The 18912-nt window shown below is 46.5% G+C and overlaps 1 protein-coding gene across 1 annotated transcript; it reads right to left on the reverse strand.

Moving 5' to 3' along the window:
• Window positions 1-7977: 7977 nt before the first annotated feature.
• On the reverse strand, window positions 7978-18836 carry LOC119406985 (uncharacterized). Its single transcript, XM_037673804.2, has 3 exons — window positions 18579-18836; window positions 12067-12150; window positions 7978-8565 (listed from the first exon to the last, which is right to left on the reverse strand). Exons 1-3 carry the CDS (start codon window positions 18582-18584, stop codon window positions 8269-8271), a joined length of 387 nt encoding a protein of 128 aa, XP_037529732.1. The 5' UTR covers window positions 18585-18836; the 3' UTR covers window positions 7978-8268.
• Window positions 18837-18912: the final 76 nt, after the last annotated feature.

Consider the following 18912-nt stretch of genomic DNA (forward strand, 5'->3'; position numbering starts at 1 on the left):
CTTTGATGATGTACTGGGCTATCGCTTTGATTACTGCTGGGCGAAACCACTGAAGATTTCACGGTGTAACCATGATTGCTTCAGGAGCTTCGCCCAAGCTCTTCATCAGTCACCCGTGGATATGCTGTGAATTTTTTTTTTGCGTTTGATGTTTCATGAGGCAGGCATCCAAGGCTTTCGCCTTAATACGGCTTCACTGGTGGTGCGTCCTATGTAAATGTTGCGGTTCCATGAATTTTTTTTTTCTCTTGAAAGACATCTTTCGATATCTTCCGTCGTGTTACCGAAGTAAAGCAAGTCGATGCACCCACAGAAAAGAATTTCATTCTTAATCACGTCATTTTATTTCCACTGAGTCCATCACAACACATTAACAACCGCAAGTGAACACAAGTGACACATACTGTATGAGTGCTGTAACCATGTTTGTAACGTTAATTATATCGGATCACAAAAATATATATCATGAAAACATTATAAGAACACTGCACTTTTTTTTTTCTCAATGACTTCAGATATCGAAAAGGAAACCTATGCTTTTACAAAATCATGTTCTCATGACTGTACATCCTAATCTCAAGTGCATCTTCATCATTCGAAGTGGTACGTATTATTCTTCGCAAAGAAATTGGTTCTGCGAGCCGAATCCGGTTTCTTTTTATCACTTCACTTTGAGCTCGTTCAAACCTATCACGTTTTTGTTCCTTTTTCTCGTTTTTAAAAGTAGCCGTTTTATTTTCCTTTAAACGTTTCACATAAATTTCAAATTTACTGTGTAATCTTCACAGAATCGTCTCTATTGAGGTACTCTATTGAGGTACTGATTACGTCAGCACCTTTAGACAGTGACTGAATATCGTCTCACTGTTCAAAGCGAAGGGAACCTTCCTCGCTATGCGGATTCCAAATGCTCCTCAAAATGAAGCAGTAAAACAAATAAGGTGCAGGGAAAAATAATTAGGAGTTGTAAGACAATGAAATAACTAGGTTCCATTCCCTTTGTCTACATTAGTCCACCTAAGCGCTTTTCATACGCAAGTCAAAAGTAAACAAGTGCGTTTGTTTCTTATTATGTTTCCTATCTTTTCTTCTACGTTGTCTCTATGTTGGACGTAACACTGTTTGGCTGTACAAGAAAGGGGGAGAAAGGCGACGGAAAGGCAGGGATGTGAACCAGCTATAGTATTGAACACTCTTTATTAGGTCCTGGCTAAATGCTGGCTATATCCAGGAAACTAGACGAAAAATGTCCGGTTTCCTGACTATTGGCCGCGAGGCCCACCACTGGAAACGGCGGCGCCACTGTCGGCGTGACGTGCTTGGCAGGATCACGTGGTCTCAGCGGCCGCATCGGCTGCTTGTGGAGCGCTGCAGCGTGCTTTGAAAACGAGTTTCAAATCCCACATGCGCTGCGGTCTGTTCAAATACGGAAGTTTTCTCGCATTTTCTACTCAATCGAAACCGTTGAAATAGAGTGGCTGCCTCCGAAGGCGACGAACATGGGGCTCTACCGCTCGGTGCCGCAGTGCCAGGCTTACGCAACGGAGCCCAGTCAGGCTGCACCGTTAACTGCGGGACAAGAAACTGCGTGAAGCATGGATTCTAAAGCTAAGAACGGCAAGTAGCCATCGGCTGCGAGTCTTGTGTACAACAAGCACTTCCGCGACGAAGACTTTCGTTACTGCGTCGGGCCAGCGACGTTCGTAGCAGACAGCGCGCACTGAGACGATGGCTCGTGCGCGCTTCCCGCCGGCAAATGATGCTTATCTGCCACAGGATGGAAAAGCCGCTACCTTTTACCACGTGCGATACCATCTCAGAACCCTCCCGCGCGACCTCTTGATCGTCGGCCTCATGCTCAGCGTCCACAAAATCGGCTGCAGAAGCGCAAGTCATTGTTTAGATACGTTGAATTAAAAAAAAAAAAGGTCCCTTATGCATTCGCCAAAGATGACTAGAAGGCGAAAGCCATCTTCTCGTCAATCGATGTATTTATTCTCCTCCCCCCCTCCAAAAGCGTTCTGCACCTAACGCGGTTTTTGCACGGCCACGGAGGCAACGCAAAGCGACCATGTCATGTGAATACGTCATCATGTGACATCACGTTATGTCACGTCATGGTGATGTCATAATGAAGTTACAAATTTAGGAGATCTGTGACGTCATGATGGCGTCTTGTGGTGACGTCATCACCTGACGATTATTTTTTGTTTCACTCGTCTTGACGACGCCGCCGGTCAATCTTCCCGTTTGAAGAGGCATCTAAGGCTTTCGTCTTCATAAGCTACGCGACGTTTGCTGGTGGACGTACTATCGCGCTCAGTATGAGCTACATCGTGCGAGCGCGTGGCCGAGCGCTTGGCAAGGTTGTACAGTGGCGACGATCGAGGCATATTTTCGAGTTATCGGGAGAGAGTTTGGCTGCTCGAGCAAGCGCGCATCGCCCCAACTTGCTTGCTTTCACCCTTCAAGCTATCATTTTCGAAGCTGATATCACGGCAGGGAAAAACTAGGGCGAGGGTGAAAGCAAGAGGAGGCGATGCGCGCTCGCAGGAACAGCCAGACTCTCTCCCGATAACTCGAAAATATGCCATAATCGGCGTCACTGTACAACCTTGCAGAGCGCTCGGCCACGCGCTCGCGGGATGTAGCTCATACTGAGCGCGATAGTACATAGCGAGAGAGTCAAATGCTGCGGCTGTGTGCTGCATTTATGTCGGCAATAACATTTTTTCAGTTAAGCTTGCATTCCTATGACGCAAACTCTATGTACTTTGCCCAAATTTATATGTGCCGCTCTCAAACTCACGTTGGGCCTCTCCAACCCCATGTATTTTCTTGGAGCCTCATTTATTTACGGGGGAAAGATGCCGCCCTATTTGCGTTAGACATGACACTGCTGCCAAAATTGCTGGGGTACTCGCCAAATAGTTGCTATCCTGTTTTGCGGCTGCTGGTTGCTGCAATAACTACTATTTTATTCACCGCTATTTCAAGTTCATGTGGGTTCTAGTTCACAGCGACGTTTGCAGAACAAGTACGGCAAACGTTACTGTATTTTCTTTCTTTTCCTTGGCGTTGCATGCTACTACATGCTAGGTCTCGTAGACTGCTTCTTCTTCCACCAGCAATCTCGAAGTGGTGAAGCTTTGGTCTATGAATTTGTTGATGACAGAGAGCGAGAAGTTCACTGGAATGCAAACGGAACGATAATTAAGGAGCATTAAAAAAAAGGCGTCGCATTTGCTCACGTTTTGTGTGAGCACCAAACGAAACGAATGCACTGAATAAAGAAACAGAAGCAGCGGCATTTGCCCGCTGAGAACACCCATCAATCTGAGAACACCCATCAATACGGAGTCCACTAGGAAGAGGTCATCATCATCATCATCATCATCATCATACGCAGTGCAAGACAACTTGTCAAATGACATTGAAACGTACACGAACTTAGACCGAAAAAAAAAAAAACACTAAATCGTCGGGACGGCACATCACAAAGTTGCCATGCGCACCGAAGCCGTAGTTGTAACGAAATTGTTTTTGAACTGCTCTGATAGCGTCCGCGCAACAGTAGTTGTTTGTGTACTCACAAATTCCCATATTTTGCGGCCTAAAGTTCACAGCGCGGCGCCAAAACGCGCTCGTAGCAAAAGCGAAACAATTAGTACGAACATACATGCAGACGCCCATACATGCAGAGTCACCGTCAGTCGTCGCGAACCCGTGAGACCACTGGCTTGAGGCTTCTTTCTGTTATTCTCCGTTTGGTTACACAGGCAGTCTACTCTAACGAGATATTTCACATAGTTTGCACTGAGCGAGTGACTACCTTTCACGCAAGAAGCCGGTTGAGAGGTCTCCAACGCGGTGACCGCGTGAAGCGGGTGCTCGGTTTTCCGCAAAGAGACAGCGACTGTAGACTATCTTGTGCTTTCAGGTCGTCGAAAATGATTATTTTGACAGTAAAGAACACATTTCTTTTCGCAAGTACTTACAGAAATGCCCTGGAGGGCTTCCGCGAGGTGTTTTTGTAGAGCGCCGACAGCAAAACCTATGGCGAGCGCGCCGGCGGTATCCTACTTAGCACGCAATCGAGGCGCGTCCGATAGAGGGCGACTCCGTAACTCCTCGCCGCCAATATCTAGCACTTTAAGCGGGACCCGATTAAGGGTGTTGTGTAGTGTACTGTGGTGCAGTATATAGCACAGAGTGTGAAATATGAAAGGAAAACGCCAATATGTAAGGAAACACGGGAGTTGTGTTCAAAGCCTTCGATTTTCCTTCGATATGCTCGTAATTTAAAAAGATAATCATTAGCGAGGGACTTCAACAGGAAAACGACGTAAGAAATAGTGGTGAGCGAGGACCTCAGATACTACTCGCACGTTTGCAAGAATATCTGTTTGACCAAAGCTGAAGTGCTTCCTCTCACGACGACGGGGAGTGTGAACGTAGCTTATCGCACCACAATGCGCGGTGCAAACTTTAGTGATAAAAAATTACAAGCAAACGGCAATCCGACGATGGACTATACAGAGTTATGAATGGTTGCTTGCTAGGCCAGTTGGTTCATTGCAACTCATGTAACAGCGCAGAGAAGTGGAAAGGACAACGACAGAGACAGAGTGTAAAGAGCGCTGATAAATGTAGTTATCACTACTACTTTTTCGCCACTCAGTGAATACACGCGGAGTATGTATATATGTTGACTCAAAGTGACTGGAGGCTCGCGCGCAGCACTGAGTCTTCTGTTTGTGGACGGATGGCCTGTTTACCTGACAAGGGCTACCACTTCCCTTTTCTAGAGAAGTCACGTGCACGCCGGACGGCTGCTATACAGATGCGCTCGGTTACAGCAGCCTCACACTATGCTTACATGGATCGTGAAACTGCTTCCTTTTGAAATTATGTGAGCGGTTAAGCTACACTGGAGCTAATCATCAGTACCATAGCTTAAGTGAAGAACTTCGTGTCAAGGCAGCTGCGGGCGATTAAAGGTTAATTTCCCCCCAAGCCGTGCTTTTCCCCCTACTTCTTCTCCTAGCGGACGGGATTAAAAACATCGGCTTTTGGTTGATCTCTGCGCCGCCAGGTGACGCCACATGCCCGGTCGCTGACGCTTTCTTCGGTGTAAACGCTAAAAAGCCAATCAGATCGGTAGCATGGACGGCTAAGAATTCGAATAACTGATGCTATCGGTTCAATGGACTTGTTCACAATCGTCCAAGGCATTTAAGGGCCGTTCTCATAAGCGACAGAAACGTTTCGGGCATTGAAGGTGCTTTATCACAGGTTAGCTCACAGCCTAAACCTTCATGTCACATTGCAAGAGGACTGATAAAGTGAGTTGAAAGGTCAATAAGTTAGGGAGTAATGTGACAAAGACAAGGCAGTCGACAGTTCACAAGAAACTTTGTAAACAAAGTGCTGCAGGGCTCGCTTGCTTAGATTTTCTATAAGTTATTTTTCTTGCACGATGTACAGACGGGTCCATTGTTAAAGGGAACACTTGCGTGCGGGGCATGTTTGGATTTCACTCTCTTGCAAAAACATAGTGGCTAAGATTTCCATAAAACTACTGGTGGTTGACAGTCCTGCCTCTTTTTGACAGACTCGTGCAGCGCATGAGCAATGTTTCCCTGTCCACTTGCTGCTTGAGGGCCAGCAAAATGAAAGGTGCTCATTAGAGTGTTCCCTTTAACAGTGGACCCCACTGTAGATATGATGTTTCTTCAGCAGTACGAGATGCGATGAAACGTGGAACAAAGTTTAGAAATTGTGCTGCTTTGTATAAGGATACAGTTGGTGCATACGACATCTATCTTACGAAAGCATTAACTGTCGACGTGAGGCTATATATTAAAGGGTTTATGACACAACCACGACATTACGACTGCAGGCATTGCGTTAATTCTCGCCAGCTCGTGAAACTTTGACTAGGCACGTCAGCTGTGTGGAGGCTCGGTATAAGCCCGTGACATCGCTGTGACTGTATACAAGGACGCTATAGGTGAACACGTGACATGTGTATCGTTCGAAAAAGGGGGGTGTACTTGTTGTGGATATGCGAAAAGCGACTCATTGCTACCGGTTACACTTTCGCACGGAACAGAAAAGCTGCGAAGGACATGAGACACGGACGGATATGTTTTTGGTCGCGCAGTACGGCACGCGATAAGATAAGGGTGAACAAAGAGGTCAACACCCCGATTACGTAAGCGACACGTACGTGAACCCTACGATGCTAAAATCACCATAGTGTGGACAGGAAATATAGTGTGTGGTGCTGTGAACGTGCGACTCGAACATGCAATTATGGGTCCATGCAATTATATGTGAGTTGTACAATAAAAAAAGACGAAACGTTTCCGTGACAGAGCTCTGTAGGGAGCAAGGACAGACAGTGGGGTTGCTTCAGCTTTCAGATTTATGCCGTCTGGACCAACATCGGCTCTCTGTGAAGCACGAAGCACGTTTGACTTGTGATAACAGCCTAAACTGGCATCCGGTGGTTTAGGGTACCTTCAGCGTAAGTTGCTTTCGTGTAGTAAACAACTAACCCTATCCAAAACTAATTTCGTTAGGATTTGCGGGAAAACGCTGCAGTAAACTAGCGACACCAAGCATTTGCCTACAGCATGCCCCATATTCTATGCTCTCTAGTCTTTTTATAAGCAGTCAGAGCTTTTTCACACCATTGTACAAAGAGCAGCACACTTGATAGGAATTTTATCACTAGATTCCTTCCTTCCCCGTATTCCTCTTGTTCTTATGTACTCCTTCCTCGCTCACAGAGGCGCGGGCAGCCATAGCTTCCTTGACGTGATAGTAGAATCTGTCACGCTCCGTCACAAGGCGTCACGCAAGGGCGCATCGCTGCACAAAGCGACACTCAAAGCGCCACGCGACAGCCTGTCACTACATAAAGTAAATATCGGTGGAAATGACACTAGATGAACTCGAAGCTCCGCGCACTCTGCCGCGAACGTTTAGGAGCTGTTCGTCATTGAAGCGTAGCATCCGAGATCGCACCGACAAAGAGGTCTTTGTCTGTTTTTGGAGTAGCCGCTCCCACAATTTTTTTTTTTCAACTTCGCTGCCCATCCAGGACCTAAGCTTTTGCACTGATTCCCTTTCGAGGTGCACAGAAGAACCGCGAATGTTGCACGAGGAAGTGTGTCGCATTCTTGTCACTTTTGTGCGAGAGGCTGGACTAAGTGACACGTGGTGAAATGTGCGACGTGGAAAGAGACTCTCACGCTGCGTAATGCAGCTTTTTCATTTTCCTGTGCTGCCCTCTGCCATTTTGACAGAGTGGCGGAGCTTTGCCCGGTGATCCGGGACAACCGGGATCGCCAGAACAAAAGCCTCCGAGATAAAGGGGTGTTTCGCGACCTTTCGCGACAAAGGCGGATTGCCGGCCAGTTCTACCAGGATAACGCAGCCGGTATCATCATACCCACCACCCCCACCACCACCATCATCATAAAAACAACACTTATATATATTTGCACAAACCAGACGCCCACATACGCACGACACGAAAAATGCGGACGAAAGGCTCAATCTGTCGTTATGTACAAGCCACAGGAAAGCTAGCCGCATTCTAACTGTTTGTTTCTATCGGCTCAACGCTACGGGTCGGGATGGCCGCCAGCTGTTTCCGGGTCACTTGCCAGATCAGCGGCGACACGCACCCTTGGATATGGCATATTCCTGAGAATTCACGTCTCTCCTCTCTATCGGAGTTGTGTACACGTGAACATCGCGTGAAAAGAAAAGACATTGCCCGGGTGAGGCGGCTCGGGAGACATAGCACCTGAGATGTGTCGAAGTAGCGATATGTGCACAGAAGTTGACGTGAGAATATTACAGGGTGTGATCGCCTCTAATAACGAACGCCGATACCGAGAATGCTAAAGAAAAGAAATGAAGGGAGAGGGGGGGGGGGGGTTCAGGCTGAAACAGCTTAGGTTGTTGTCTATGTTATATGCGAGAGCATCGTTGATGTGAGATTTGATAACAGCGGATACCCACTGGCCAGTATTACCGAACACTTGCACTTACGAAAACAAATGTACCACTAGAAATATTTATAGTCGTCAGCCAGAATTAGCAATCATTAAACCAAATTAGCCAACAATAACCAACACGTTCTCCGATGTTAGCCAACGCTAACCAGTGCTGGTGTGTTCCAAGAAAACGCGTGGCGAGTATAAGGGATCATTGGCACGCTTGCCGAACCGACGTACACCTGCAGAACCCTCAGGCACTGTCACCGGACTTCTCTGTAGTAGATATCGTAGGAAACTCGGTAGACGCTTTTGAACAGACGCTACCATCGTTGCACTGTCGTGGCTCGATGGCAGAGCAGATTGAACAGGCGACGTGTTTCCGCACATCGGTGCGTGATGGACAGTGGACATCGCGGGACATCGGGAATCCTCTGAGACCGGAGGTGAGGTGCCGCAGCGTGGGCCTGAGGTGGGTCATGCGCTGGGAGGCAGCTGTGCGGTGGACGGCCTCCACGTGTTGACGGGTATGAGCCGTGTGCTGTGGATCCTGCGTGCCAAACAAAGAAAACGAAATTAAAGGACCCCTAAACCACTCCGAGTCCAAAGACGAGAGAGTGATTTCTTTAGGGGCTCGAGTGGACAGTAGTTATTGTCGTAAGTTAAAAGTGCGGGTGTAAGCCCAAGTTTTAATATTTGCGGATACTCAGAACTTATTGGCAACAACGAAGGCCAGAAAGAGTGCTCGTCGTAGTGAAGCAACATGCGTCATTGTTCTATCTGTGCAATCGCTTACCTTTGCGAATATTTGCGCACATACAACTTTGAACAGTGTCACTGTTCATGAGTGTTTCCTCGCGTTTCTTGGACTTCCTTTTCCCTTAATGTATGAAAGCCACCTTGCGCGAATAACCTTTCAGTTGGCAATCAGTACTTCGTCCAGTCTTCTTCATTCTTAGGCCTCATTCCCAACGCTGTTCCATTCCCGGTTAAAAACGGGTCACGGCGCCTGACAGCTTGTTATGACGCCGTTCATATTGACAACGTTCCTCCATTGTCTTTCAGCCGCGGTTTCTTAGCAATGATAATGCCCTACTGTTAAGCACGAAGGTGCGGTTTCAATTCCAGGCCACGGCGGCCGCATTATGATGGAAGCCAAGTGCAAAAGCGGTCTTGTACTCACATTTAAGTGCGTGCACGCTAAAGAACCTCATGCTGTCAGAATTAGCCCTGAGTCCTCTGCTATGGCGTGCTTTGTAAACATGTAGTAGTTTTGACGCGTGCAAACCCACGCTTTCACTTTAATTCCTCGTCTGTAAAGATCGTAGCGCTTACGGTGCTCGGCTGCTGACCCACAGGTCGCGGGTTCGATTCCCGGCCGCGGCGGTCGCGTTTCGAAGGAGGCGAAATGCTAGAGGCCCGCGTGCTGTGCGACGTCATTGCACGTTAAAGAACACCAGATGATCAAAATTTCCGGAGCCCTCCACCAAGGCGTGCCTCATAATCACATCGTGGTTTTGGCCCTTAAAACCCCAGATATTACTATTACTGTCTGTAAAGATGGACGTTCTATATTCAAAAGGAAAGTTGCTATTTCGGCGCACGTTTCAAGAAATAAGTCTGGTCTTGACTTGCTAGAATATCGTAGTAAACTTGCATCATGAAAATAACGGAGTTAAGTTATACTAAGAAATATTTTATCAGTCTAGACTGCTTTAGTATTTTCCTTCGGTGTACCCTTTAGCTTACATTACGTTTAACTGAAGCTTATCGTCCTTCTCGTTGTACAAAAATGAAATCGCTCTATTTTATTATTGAGAGAGGCAGCGTGGAGAAATACACGCGAGAAAGGAACGCGGACGCAGCGCTACGCCCGCCTTCCTTTCTGCCGCATTGAGATTTATTGCCACTGCTTGCCCCTCGAGAATGAAATAGCATTGCAACTCGCCAACCAAACCATCCTTCTAGTGTTCTTTTCCGTTCTCTCTCTGGCAAGCAGAAGGAATAGCGATCGCCATGTATCACATGTACTGCAGTCTCCTCGAGAAAAAGCGATGTAAGCTGTCTGCTGTGTTCGACTATGTGCTTGCATTTCTCAGGTCTTTCGGATCATTAACTGAATGACTAGGCATGCTATGATAAATATTGGCATAGCCAGGAGGAGTGCGGGATGGAGGGGGCTCTATCCCCCCCCCCCCCCCCCCGGCCCCCCGAATTTTTAAAATTTTGCATGGGTATATACACACTCACACGATCAAATACACGCACAAACATACAGGGTGATTCCCACTCCCACTTGGCATCAATAAAGCTTATTCTGTTAGCAGTGATTAAACAGCACAAGAGACAACGGGCGGATAACAACTTCGTACAATCCCGTATGAGGCTGAAGTGATGAGCCACAGGGGTAGGACTTGGCTTCATCCGCACAGCAGCTGCTTTCCGCAGCAGCGTTTTTATGCAAGCCTAGCTTATTCTCCGATGCTACAATAAAGGCGAGGGAAGAGAATAAAACTCTCACGCTTCCTCTTCCCACCTTTTCCTATTTTATTAATTTTTGAGGACACAGAATTGAGTTACCCTTCTATGCCCACAAGTATAGACTCCTCCTCATTTACTTAAGATGAGGAGGAAGAGGAGCGAACTTAGCGAAGTGGTATAAAAATACTGGACGGAGCATCCGCATGCCGACAAATCACGTAATGTTACACATTCACCTTGAAAACAGCGCAGCAACACGAGGACGAAGAAAGAAACAACGGGACGGGCGCTGACTCGTAGCTAAGGGGTTTATTAGAAAGAACACATACTTTTGTGGCGACACACTGCGCACAAACCGGCGCAGACACCGCCTCGTCATTAGCCAGCTCGGCGTGACATGGTCGCATGCTGCACCACGCCTCCGATAAGGGACAGCGCCACCGCAGCGTCACCGGAGGCTTACGTCACCGACGGCGGTTATAAACCCGAGCTGCTAAGCTCGGAGGTTATCATTCCTTCGCCACCCGACTAAGCGCAGCGTCGCTATGCTCGCCCCGCTGCTACTACTACGTTAAATAAACAGTCGTTATGTTTTATGTTGGGATGCGTCCTTCCATCGACACGGCATCCCACACTTTTATACATGAACATGTCACGTGGACACCAATACCGCTAAGCAAAAACAAGGGTGAAAACCAAACATGTGCATGAATCCCGCATGGGCGTCAACACCATGTGCGCGTGAACGCCTAATCACCAAAAGATGCCTGAAGATAACTCAGCTTGCTCTGTGGCGACGACACTGATGGGTGACTAATTCACAAATCTTTTTCTTCACAAATGTGATACCTCGATGATTTTTCTTATTAGTTGATTCTTATGACGGTGAATGATAGTGATTGTGATGAGGGGCGCAGCCAGAAATATTTTGCGGGAGGGGGGGGGGGAGTTCAACCATACTTTATGTATGTTCGTGCGTGCATTTGTATGTGTGCGCGTATATATTCGCAAGCAAAATTGAAAATTTTCGGGGGGCGGGGGGGTTGAACCCCCCCCCCCCCCCCCAACCACCCAACTCCCTGGGCTACGCCCCTGGTCGCCGCTCTGATTGTGATTCGTCCTCGTGTTGCTGCGCTGTTTTCAAGATGAATCCCAACCAACTTGCCCAAATATCTGTTCTACTAAATGTTACTCATTATTCTCTCAGATTAGGCCAAGAAAACTATGGGTTCTGCATAACAAGAACTGTAACAAGGCCGTGAAAATGTGATATATCGAAGCTCCTTTATTTACTGGACGTTCAGTTTATGCTCTGCACCAGCTGTGCGCACAAAATGTACGTAGTCGCTGGCCAAACATTACGTTTTCTTCGTGTCTTCTGTAATTGACACCCTGTCCATATGCAGTACCGAAGCGTTTTATGCACCATCATACAGCTTCAGTTGCACCATACGTTTCCTGTCAATCGTAGTGTGACACACAACGCATACTCCTCAGAACAAACGTGACTCATACTAGATCGCACAGGTGCTGTTTTGCTCAGAACAGTCTAAACGAATTTAATACTCACTCGTGATGGCGTAGCAGGTGCTTTCTCTTGGTCAGAGCCGACGCCTTCGATTCCCGGATCCCAAGGCAGGCAGACGATGTCAATCTGAAAGCATGCGTGTCAGACAAAGTTCGTCACTGTGCATCGTTATTTTAGCGCATACTTTACGAACTGTTTTGAAGCAGCCGTCTGTGATGTCTGAGCAGTAGCCAGACCACGCAGTCTCGTACACTTTGTTAATTCCATCATTAATTAAAGCGAACATCCTGCACTACACACATTCGTCTTGAAAATTTGCGCCAAATGCTTAATGTCCTCAGAGTGTAATAGCCTAACACAGCTCTCGCAGGTTCATACTGCCATTATTAAGCAGAAATAAAAGCACTAAATAAAATAAAATAACAGGAGCACGTGATACGAAGCCTTGCTCACTATAACACACGAAGTCACATCAGGTATAAGGTAGTAGGAGCATGCACAAGCATAATGTATAAACGCTCGCATTTCAGCAAAGAAATTTGAATGCTTAAAGTTGTCTCCACAGCTCCCAATTTTGCAGACCGGCGAGTCGTAATACGACAGATAGCCTCACATAACACTATAGAACATGGAATGTAATATACCTATCTTAAGCTTTTGTGACGCATATAAGTCTTATATCCTCTTCAGCGTAACGCTTTTGTCTGGTTGTCCATTATATGTATGCATTACACACAACGCGTTACGCGATCCTAGCGTGTCTACTTTTACATTTGGCACTGTTCACCATCTCACGTTTGCCCGCACATTCACTCGTGCTCATTTTACGCGCGAGGAATATTCGATCGCGAATTCTTTGGTATCGGATTTTCTACGTTCTAGCCTGTCTGTTGAAACGTGACAACCCGGACATTCTTCAGTGCCCGAACCGCTTCAAGCAAGAACGAGGAAAACTAAAAGTGCAGCCTGCTGCATTTGGATGCACTGATTGGTTGATTCATTGATTAATTAGCTTACTGACTGAGTAATTTGAGCGAGTTTTCATTTGTCCTCATACTATATAAGCATCTTCATTACAACCAACAAGTTTAGTTTAGTTAATGAATGGACTGATGAGTGAGTCATTCATTCACTGCTATGAGCGCAGTTACTGTTGTCCATATGTAGAGGCATGGATGTTAGTGCTCATAAATTCGAGTGTAAAGCTACATGCAGCGATAGCCATGGTTGGTACGTGGTCTTTAGTTCTGACGCAAACTTGTAGGCTTTGTTTCAGTGGTTGGATGGCGTTGATTAAGCACGGTCTAAGTAACTTCCGGCTAAAAAAAAAAAGAAAAAGTTAATTAATTATAAAATCTGTTTTAAAATTTAAAAAAAAAAAAAACTTCGAGGACGCTTGAACTTCGCCTTCAAGAGTAGAACGCGATAGCGTAATCGGGCCTCGTGCGCAGGCCTTCTCAATTCCTAGTCTGGCTTCGGTTCTCGGTGGATGCCTCAACCGCGCCTCAAGGAAACGAGCGTCTGTGCACGTAACGTTGGCCGTTTCAAACTATCCTAGAATGCCTACTGCAAGTACGCGTCAGTTGCGCAGTGCCCACTACGCTTTAATTCTTCCTTTTGCGAAACAGAGAATGACCCACTAATCGTCCGTAAGGCGACACGTGAACCTACGCATCTGCTCACTTTATTGATGCTTTTGCTGATGATGATTAATTATGTCTAAGAGCTTTGTCAATGGCTAGGCCTTTAAAATACCCACTCGTCGCGCCATTCACATGTTTTGACGCCTGGCGCGATTCTACGCTTCTGCCACGCAATTTCATATAGCTTCTGCCACGCAATGATATTCATATAGTGTTTTTTCCGGAAGAAGTTTCAAGCGAGCAGAATGAACATATTAGCTCTATGTCTGTATTGAATTGCCCTCAAGTGCCATGTCTATGTTGAATAAATACCGTGAAAGAAAGGAGCAAACAAAAAGATCAATGGCGTGGCTCTTTGGTAAAACACCTGCTCGCCACGCAGAAGGCCTGGGTTCGGTCCTCGTGCACTCAAACTTAAGATATTTATTTTATTTACATCTTTCTTGATTTTCGCTAACGGACAACGCTGATTTTTCGCTCACAACCAACGACGCCGACACCGACAACGACGCCGACACCGGAATTTCTGCGAAACGAGCTCTTTAATCGCGTTAAAATATTGGTTTGCTGCCAGACACTGCAAAGCAAGGCAGTGAACTCAAAAAGATGTTAAACCTCCGTGAATCATTGGACGAGAATTCACCATTCCGAGCGTGCGGGCGCAAGCGTTGTGTTCTAGCTGTGATAACAGTTGATGTGTGCAGATCGAAGATTAGAAGGACATAACAAGAAACGCGTCTATGCTGATTACATGAGGCAATTTTCGCCGTCATCGAAAGAACGCCCCGACATAAAATTTAGGCTCGCAAATATATTGAACTCCCGGGAACTGTGTGGCCACCTACCCCAGAACTCAACTTTTTGTTTCAAAACTGCCTATTTACGATAAACGGTGATTCCATAAAATTGGAAGTGTCATGGTGTCCTTCTCTACTTCGTCCGTGTATTCTTGTACGCTGGAAGGTGCACCATAATGCAATTCACATCCAAGTCGCCGACGCTTAACTACGCCTTAACATTTTTCATGGAAGCTGCGTCTCGTAAACTTCTGGGCAACTGTGACGCTTAACTACGCCTTAACATTTTTCATGGAAGCTGCGTCTCGTAAACTTCTGGGCAACTGTAAATATTCGCCCTTCTTGTGCGTACTTGTAAGCTCCTCGAAGAAGGAAAAAAACGAAAGAAAGAACCCCGTCTCTTGGCCACGACCTCTCGATTTCAACAACGAGCTACCGGATTTTGTGGTGTACTTATGGCTCGTAGGCATATTTAGTCTTTCTTACAAGAGGCTCTGTAGCAGTTGGTGAAGTGGGGTGAGGCTTGTGTTTTGAAGTGAGGCGATAGCTCTAACGCGAGAGATAAGCGAGTTCCGATTGACACGACGGTCGGCAACCTCAAAAAGAGAGCGGCGGCGACAAACAGGACATGGCGGTTATCTTGCTGCAATCATGCAGTCCCCTCATTGCGAGTCGGGTGGGACCTCAGCTGCTATAATCAGCAAGCGTTGGCCAACAGCTTCCGCATATGCGTGCTGTGAGATAGCGCGCGCGGCGTCTTCTTCCTTCGGAAGGAGGTCAGAACATGCAGAGTACGGCACACGACGCGATAAGGGCCTGGTTAACGCTTGTCGTTTCGCAGCCTGCTGATAAAGTAAACCAGTGCAGCAACTCCTGTACCTTGAGTACAGACTTTTGGGCTAGTTGGTTCGGTACATCCAATGAGGCCGTAACGCTGAAAAGCGCACGTCCTGTCGCCTTCTTTTGTCCCCATAGGCGTGCGCATGGCAGTGGGGAAGGGAGAGAGAGAGAGGGGGGGGGGGGGTTACGACGTACAGGTACTCAGGCAGACCTGTCCCGCCATTGTGTTTATAAAGAGCAGGGTTATGGCCCCGCAGGTTTTTGCCGATAATGGCGGCCCAAAAGGCCACTGGTATTGCCTTCCAAGAACTGTTTACATCCCATATCATTACTTCCGCAACCCAGGGACCAAAGGCAGGCTATTTTGAGAAGCACGTCACCGCTTAATTTTCATTTTTTTCATCCATTGTGAAGCATGCATGTCGTCCTTTGGACTCGACCAGAAGAGGGGCGCCGCGATGCGACTTAGTCCCTTCTTATTGGGAACGCTGCGCACGCCTTTGTTTGTCCCTGTCTTTGCAGCGCTATGATCTCATTTCTGCAACACATTTCTTGGAGGGGGGGGGGGTGTAGGTCCAGAGAAGCGTCGAATTGTAGTCTATACTCGCATGTTCGCACTTTCGCTGTTGCCTCCAGAGTCGATTGTGGAGGCGCTTTCCACATGTGATTGTCTTTTGCTTTAAATGAAGGTCTACGCACTACGCACTCTAAATTTTAGGGGAACTGCCGATTGCGCCGAAGCGCCCTATAGATAGATACGTATAGATAAATGACGTACCAGAGATAGATGACGCCCTATAGATAGATGACGTACCATTAGGCTCATTACGTCATAGTACGTGACCTCATGAGTCTCTCTGGTACGTCACAGAAATCAGATATATGTCATATACCTTGAATAGCATAAGTGAATATGGCCGCATTTAATAACGCATGTACATCCAGGAGAAAGTCCGTCAAAACAAAACTTGGTGGTGGTGGTGGCGGTTGTGATGTTGCAGCAGGTGGGGTTAGTCTGGCCTACATGGCCGGCAATTCTTCCGCCTGAGCATCGGGCTTTTGAAGATGTCATTTTTCCTGAAGGGCCCGCGGCAACTAGGAGGAGCGTGAAACGAATTTTGATGGCCTTCCTGCGAGACACTGGGCTGTTCAAAACAAAAATTGTTTTTGAAGTTTGATTGAGGTTTCTGTTTCACTGTTTGGTTTGTGGAAAGGCACCATACCAGTTTGCATATAACAAAATCAAACGCATAACTTAATTATGATGCTACTATAAACGTCGGGGAAGAATTATCTTCAAAAGTCACCAATATTAGATGAATATATATAATGGGAGTATGAGAATGAGACTGGGATTTATTCCGCTGCGTTAAAAGACTGTTAAAATAAAGCGCGTCGTAAAAGTATGTTGGGATTGTACAGTCCTCGTCGTGTAAAACATTTGGATCAAAGAAATAAGTACGTGTACCTCGTTTTATTTCTCATTTCTTTCATGTCGCTCTTTGTTTTCTTTTGCCATTTTGCGAAGGAAAAAAAAAAACACTGGGTATTCACTACATTCGAAGCACGCATGCTCTTCAAATATAAGCGTTTCATTGGAAACTTCCAGTATTTCAGCGCACGAGAAGAAGAAAATAAAAAAGAAGGTCTTCAAAACAAAATAGAATTACACGAATGTTCTCACTAATGCAAACTCCCTCTACACATAGTGCAAAAAAGCCTGGAATGAGGGTTGTAAAGCCCTCTTCCCTCTTAAGCCTCGTGAAATCCATACCAGTTGCACGCGCCCAAGGCAACAAACGTCGCCATGACAACGACGGAGACTCTAGCCCCCCGCTCTTTAATGAGACGTGACCACCTTTGACGGGCGAGCGAGTCAGCGCCCTTATATCGAATGCGACCTCTTACATATATGCCGTGGAAAGAATTTCCGAGAAACCCGTCCGACGCACGGTGGCTTCTTTTTGTGCCCGTGGAAGCGCTCGCGAGGAACTAATCAATGCGGCAAGTGATGTATGCAGAGCGGTTTCACTTAGCTGAAGGCAGACCGACTTTGGTAGAATGGTGACAAAGAGAACAGGCAAACTTGGACGAGCAAAATGTCAAAACGCGGTTTCGTATCACCGTCGGAAGAATCTTTTTTTTTTTTTTTGCTGCACAAAGAGTGGGTAAATAAAACAACAACATCAAACAAATAGGGTTGCGCTATCAAATATATGGGAACAAAGGCAACATAAGATTGTCCTTTTTGTATACATCTCCACGCTCATAGATTTTGGTGTAATCGAAACATTAATTTTCTTTTTTTTTCAAAAGATATCACAGCACTAGCAGACATGGGCGAGAAAGACACAACAGTCTTCGTGTCTCCTAACGATATGATACCTTTTCATATATCTAACAAACTAGCCCAAAAAGCTACTTCGTGAATTTTTTTGTTGCGTTTATTTCATTAGTGCGCTGATTACCGCTCACGTGCTGTAAGATTTTGTACTTATCAGCCGGTTTGGAAACATTCAGCATCACGTCCGCGATCACCTTTCGAAGTGCGTTCATACCTCCTGCAACAAAACATCTTTGGCAATGACTTTAGTTAGTAGACTTGTATTAGTTTTACTTTTCGAGTTCGTGTTATTATGGACGTGGCACGTAGAAGCGATAGGCCTTTCTCAGATGGGTGGCGCCATTAGGGAGGTTGAACCATCTTTCTCATGGTATTTGCACCTGCCAGGAGAATAATTATTGACGCCGCCCCCTGCTATCTCAACACATCAACGTAAGTTAAGAAAGAGATAACCGTTTGCTTTCTTTATCAGGTATTATTCATTCTGTTTGAGTTTAACTATTTTTAGCGATGTCGACACAGACTCACACGATATGAAAGAGCACGATAAACACGAGCATTACTTTCAGGTGAGCAGTATGCTATCTCAAAGACACCATGCAAATTTACGTATACATGGGTGATGTCCGTAAAGCTACGTTGCAATGCAGGTGAATTGTGAACACTGATAATGCGGTACAAATTGTGAAGGTCAGCTTCATTTATACTCACAGTCAATAATCAGAGGAATAAAAAAGAAGCCTCGTAAGTCGTATGTTAGGTTTTTATAGATGTTTCTCGGCCTCTGAACGAACGTCACAAAATGCAGCTGTATAGACCGTGGCTAACGATGCCCGCATTTTGCCTGCGTGCACCCAATATATTTTAAGCGAGAATTGTAGTACAAGCCTTGCGAACGTATCCACCATTATTCGCTGAGAAATAACTTACCTGCATGGCTCTTTCCGGTCCTTAATTCACCGTGCGATGTCGATTTCGAACGGAGAAATCGGTCGCGACTTGGGGATCTTCGATATCGAACTAGTAGGTCGTCCTTGGACCCAAATAGCCTCTCGTACAGCGGTGACCAGTCAATGAAACCACGCAGCTCATCAATATCCGCACGAATGTTTTCTGCTACGCTTAACGTGTTCTGGAAACGGCACAATGAAATCGTCAAAACCGGGGCAGGCAACGCGCGCAGCGCGCGCGCGCGTTGCCGAAACAGAAACTGCCTGTCTGTTGCCATGGCGACCGCTTTGTGCCGGTGCCGCCATCCCTCGAC

This window comes from Rhipicephalus sanguineus, chromosome 10 (genome assembly GCF_013339695.2).
Source record: "Rhipicephalus sanguineus isolate Rsan-2018 chromosome 10, BIME_Rsan_1.4, whole genome shotgun sequence".
Taxonomy (NCBI): Eukaryota; Metazoa; Arthropoda; class Arachnida; order Ixodida; family Ixodidae; genus Rhipicephalus; species Rhipicephalus sanguineus.

Coding starts and splice junctions, on each gene's coding strand:
- LOC119406985 (XM_037673804.2), bottom strand. Junction 8,566..12,066: donor CACCTGCTACGCCATCACGA/GTGAGTATTAAA, acceptor TTTGGCACGCAG/GATCCACAGCACACGGCTCA.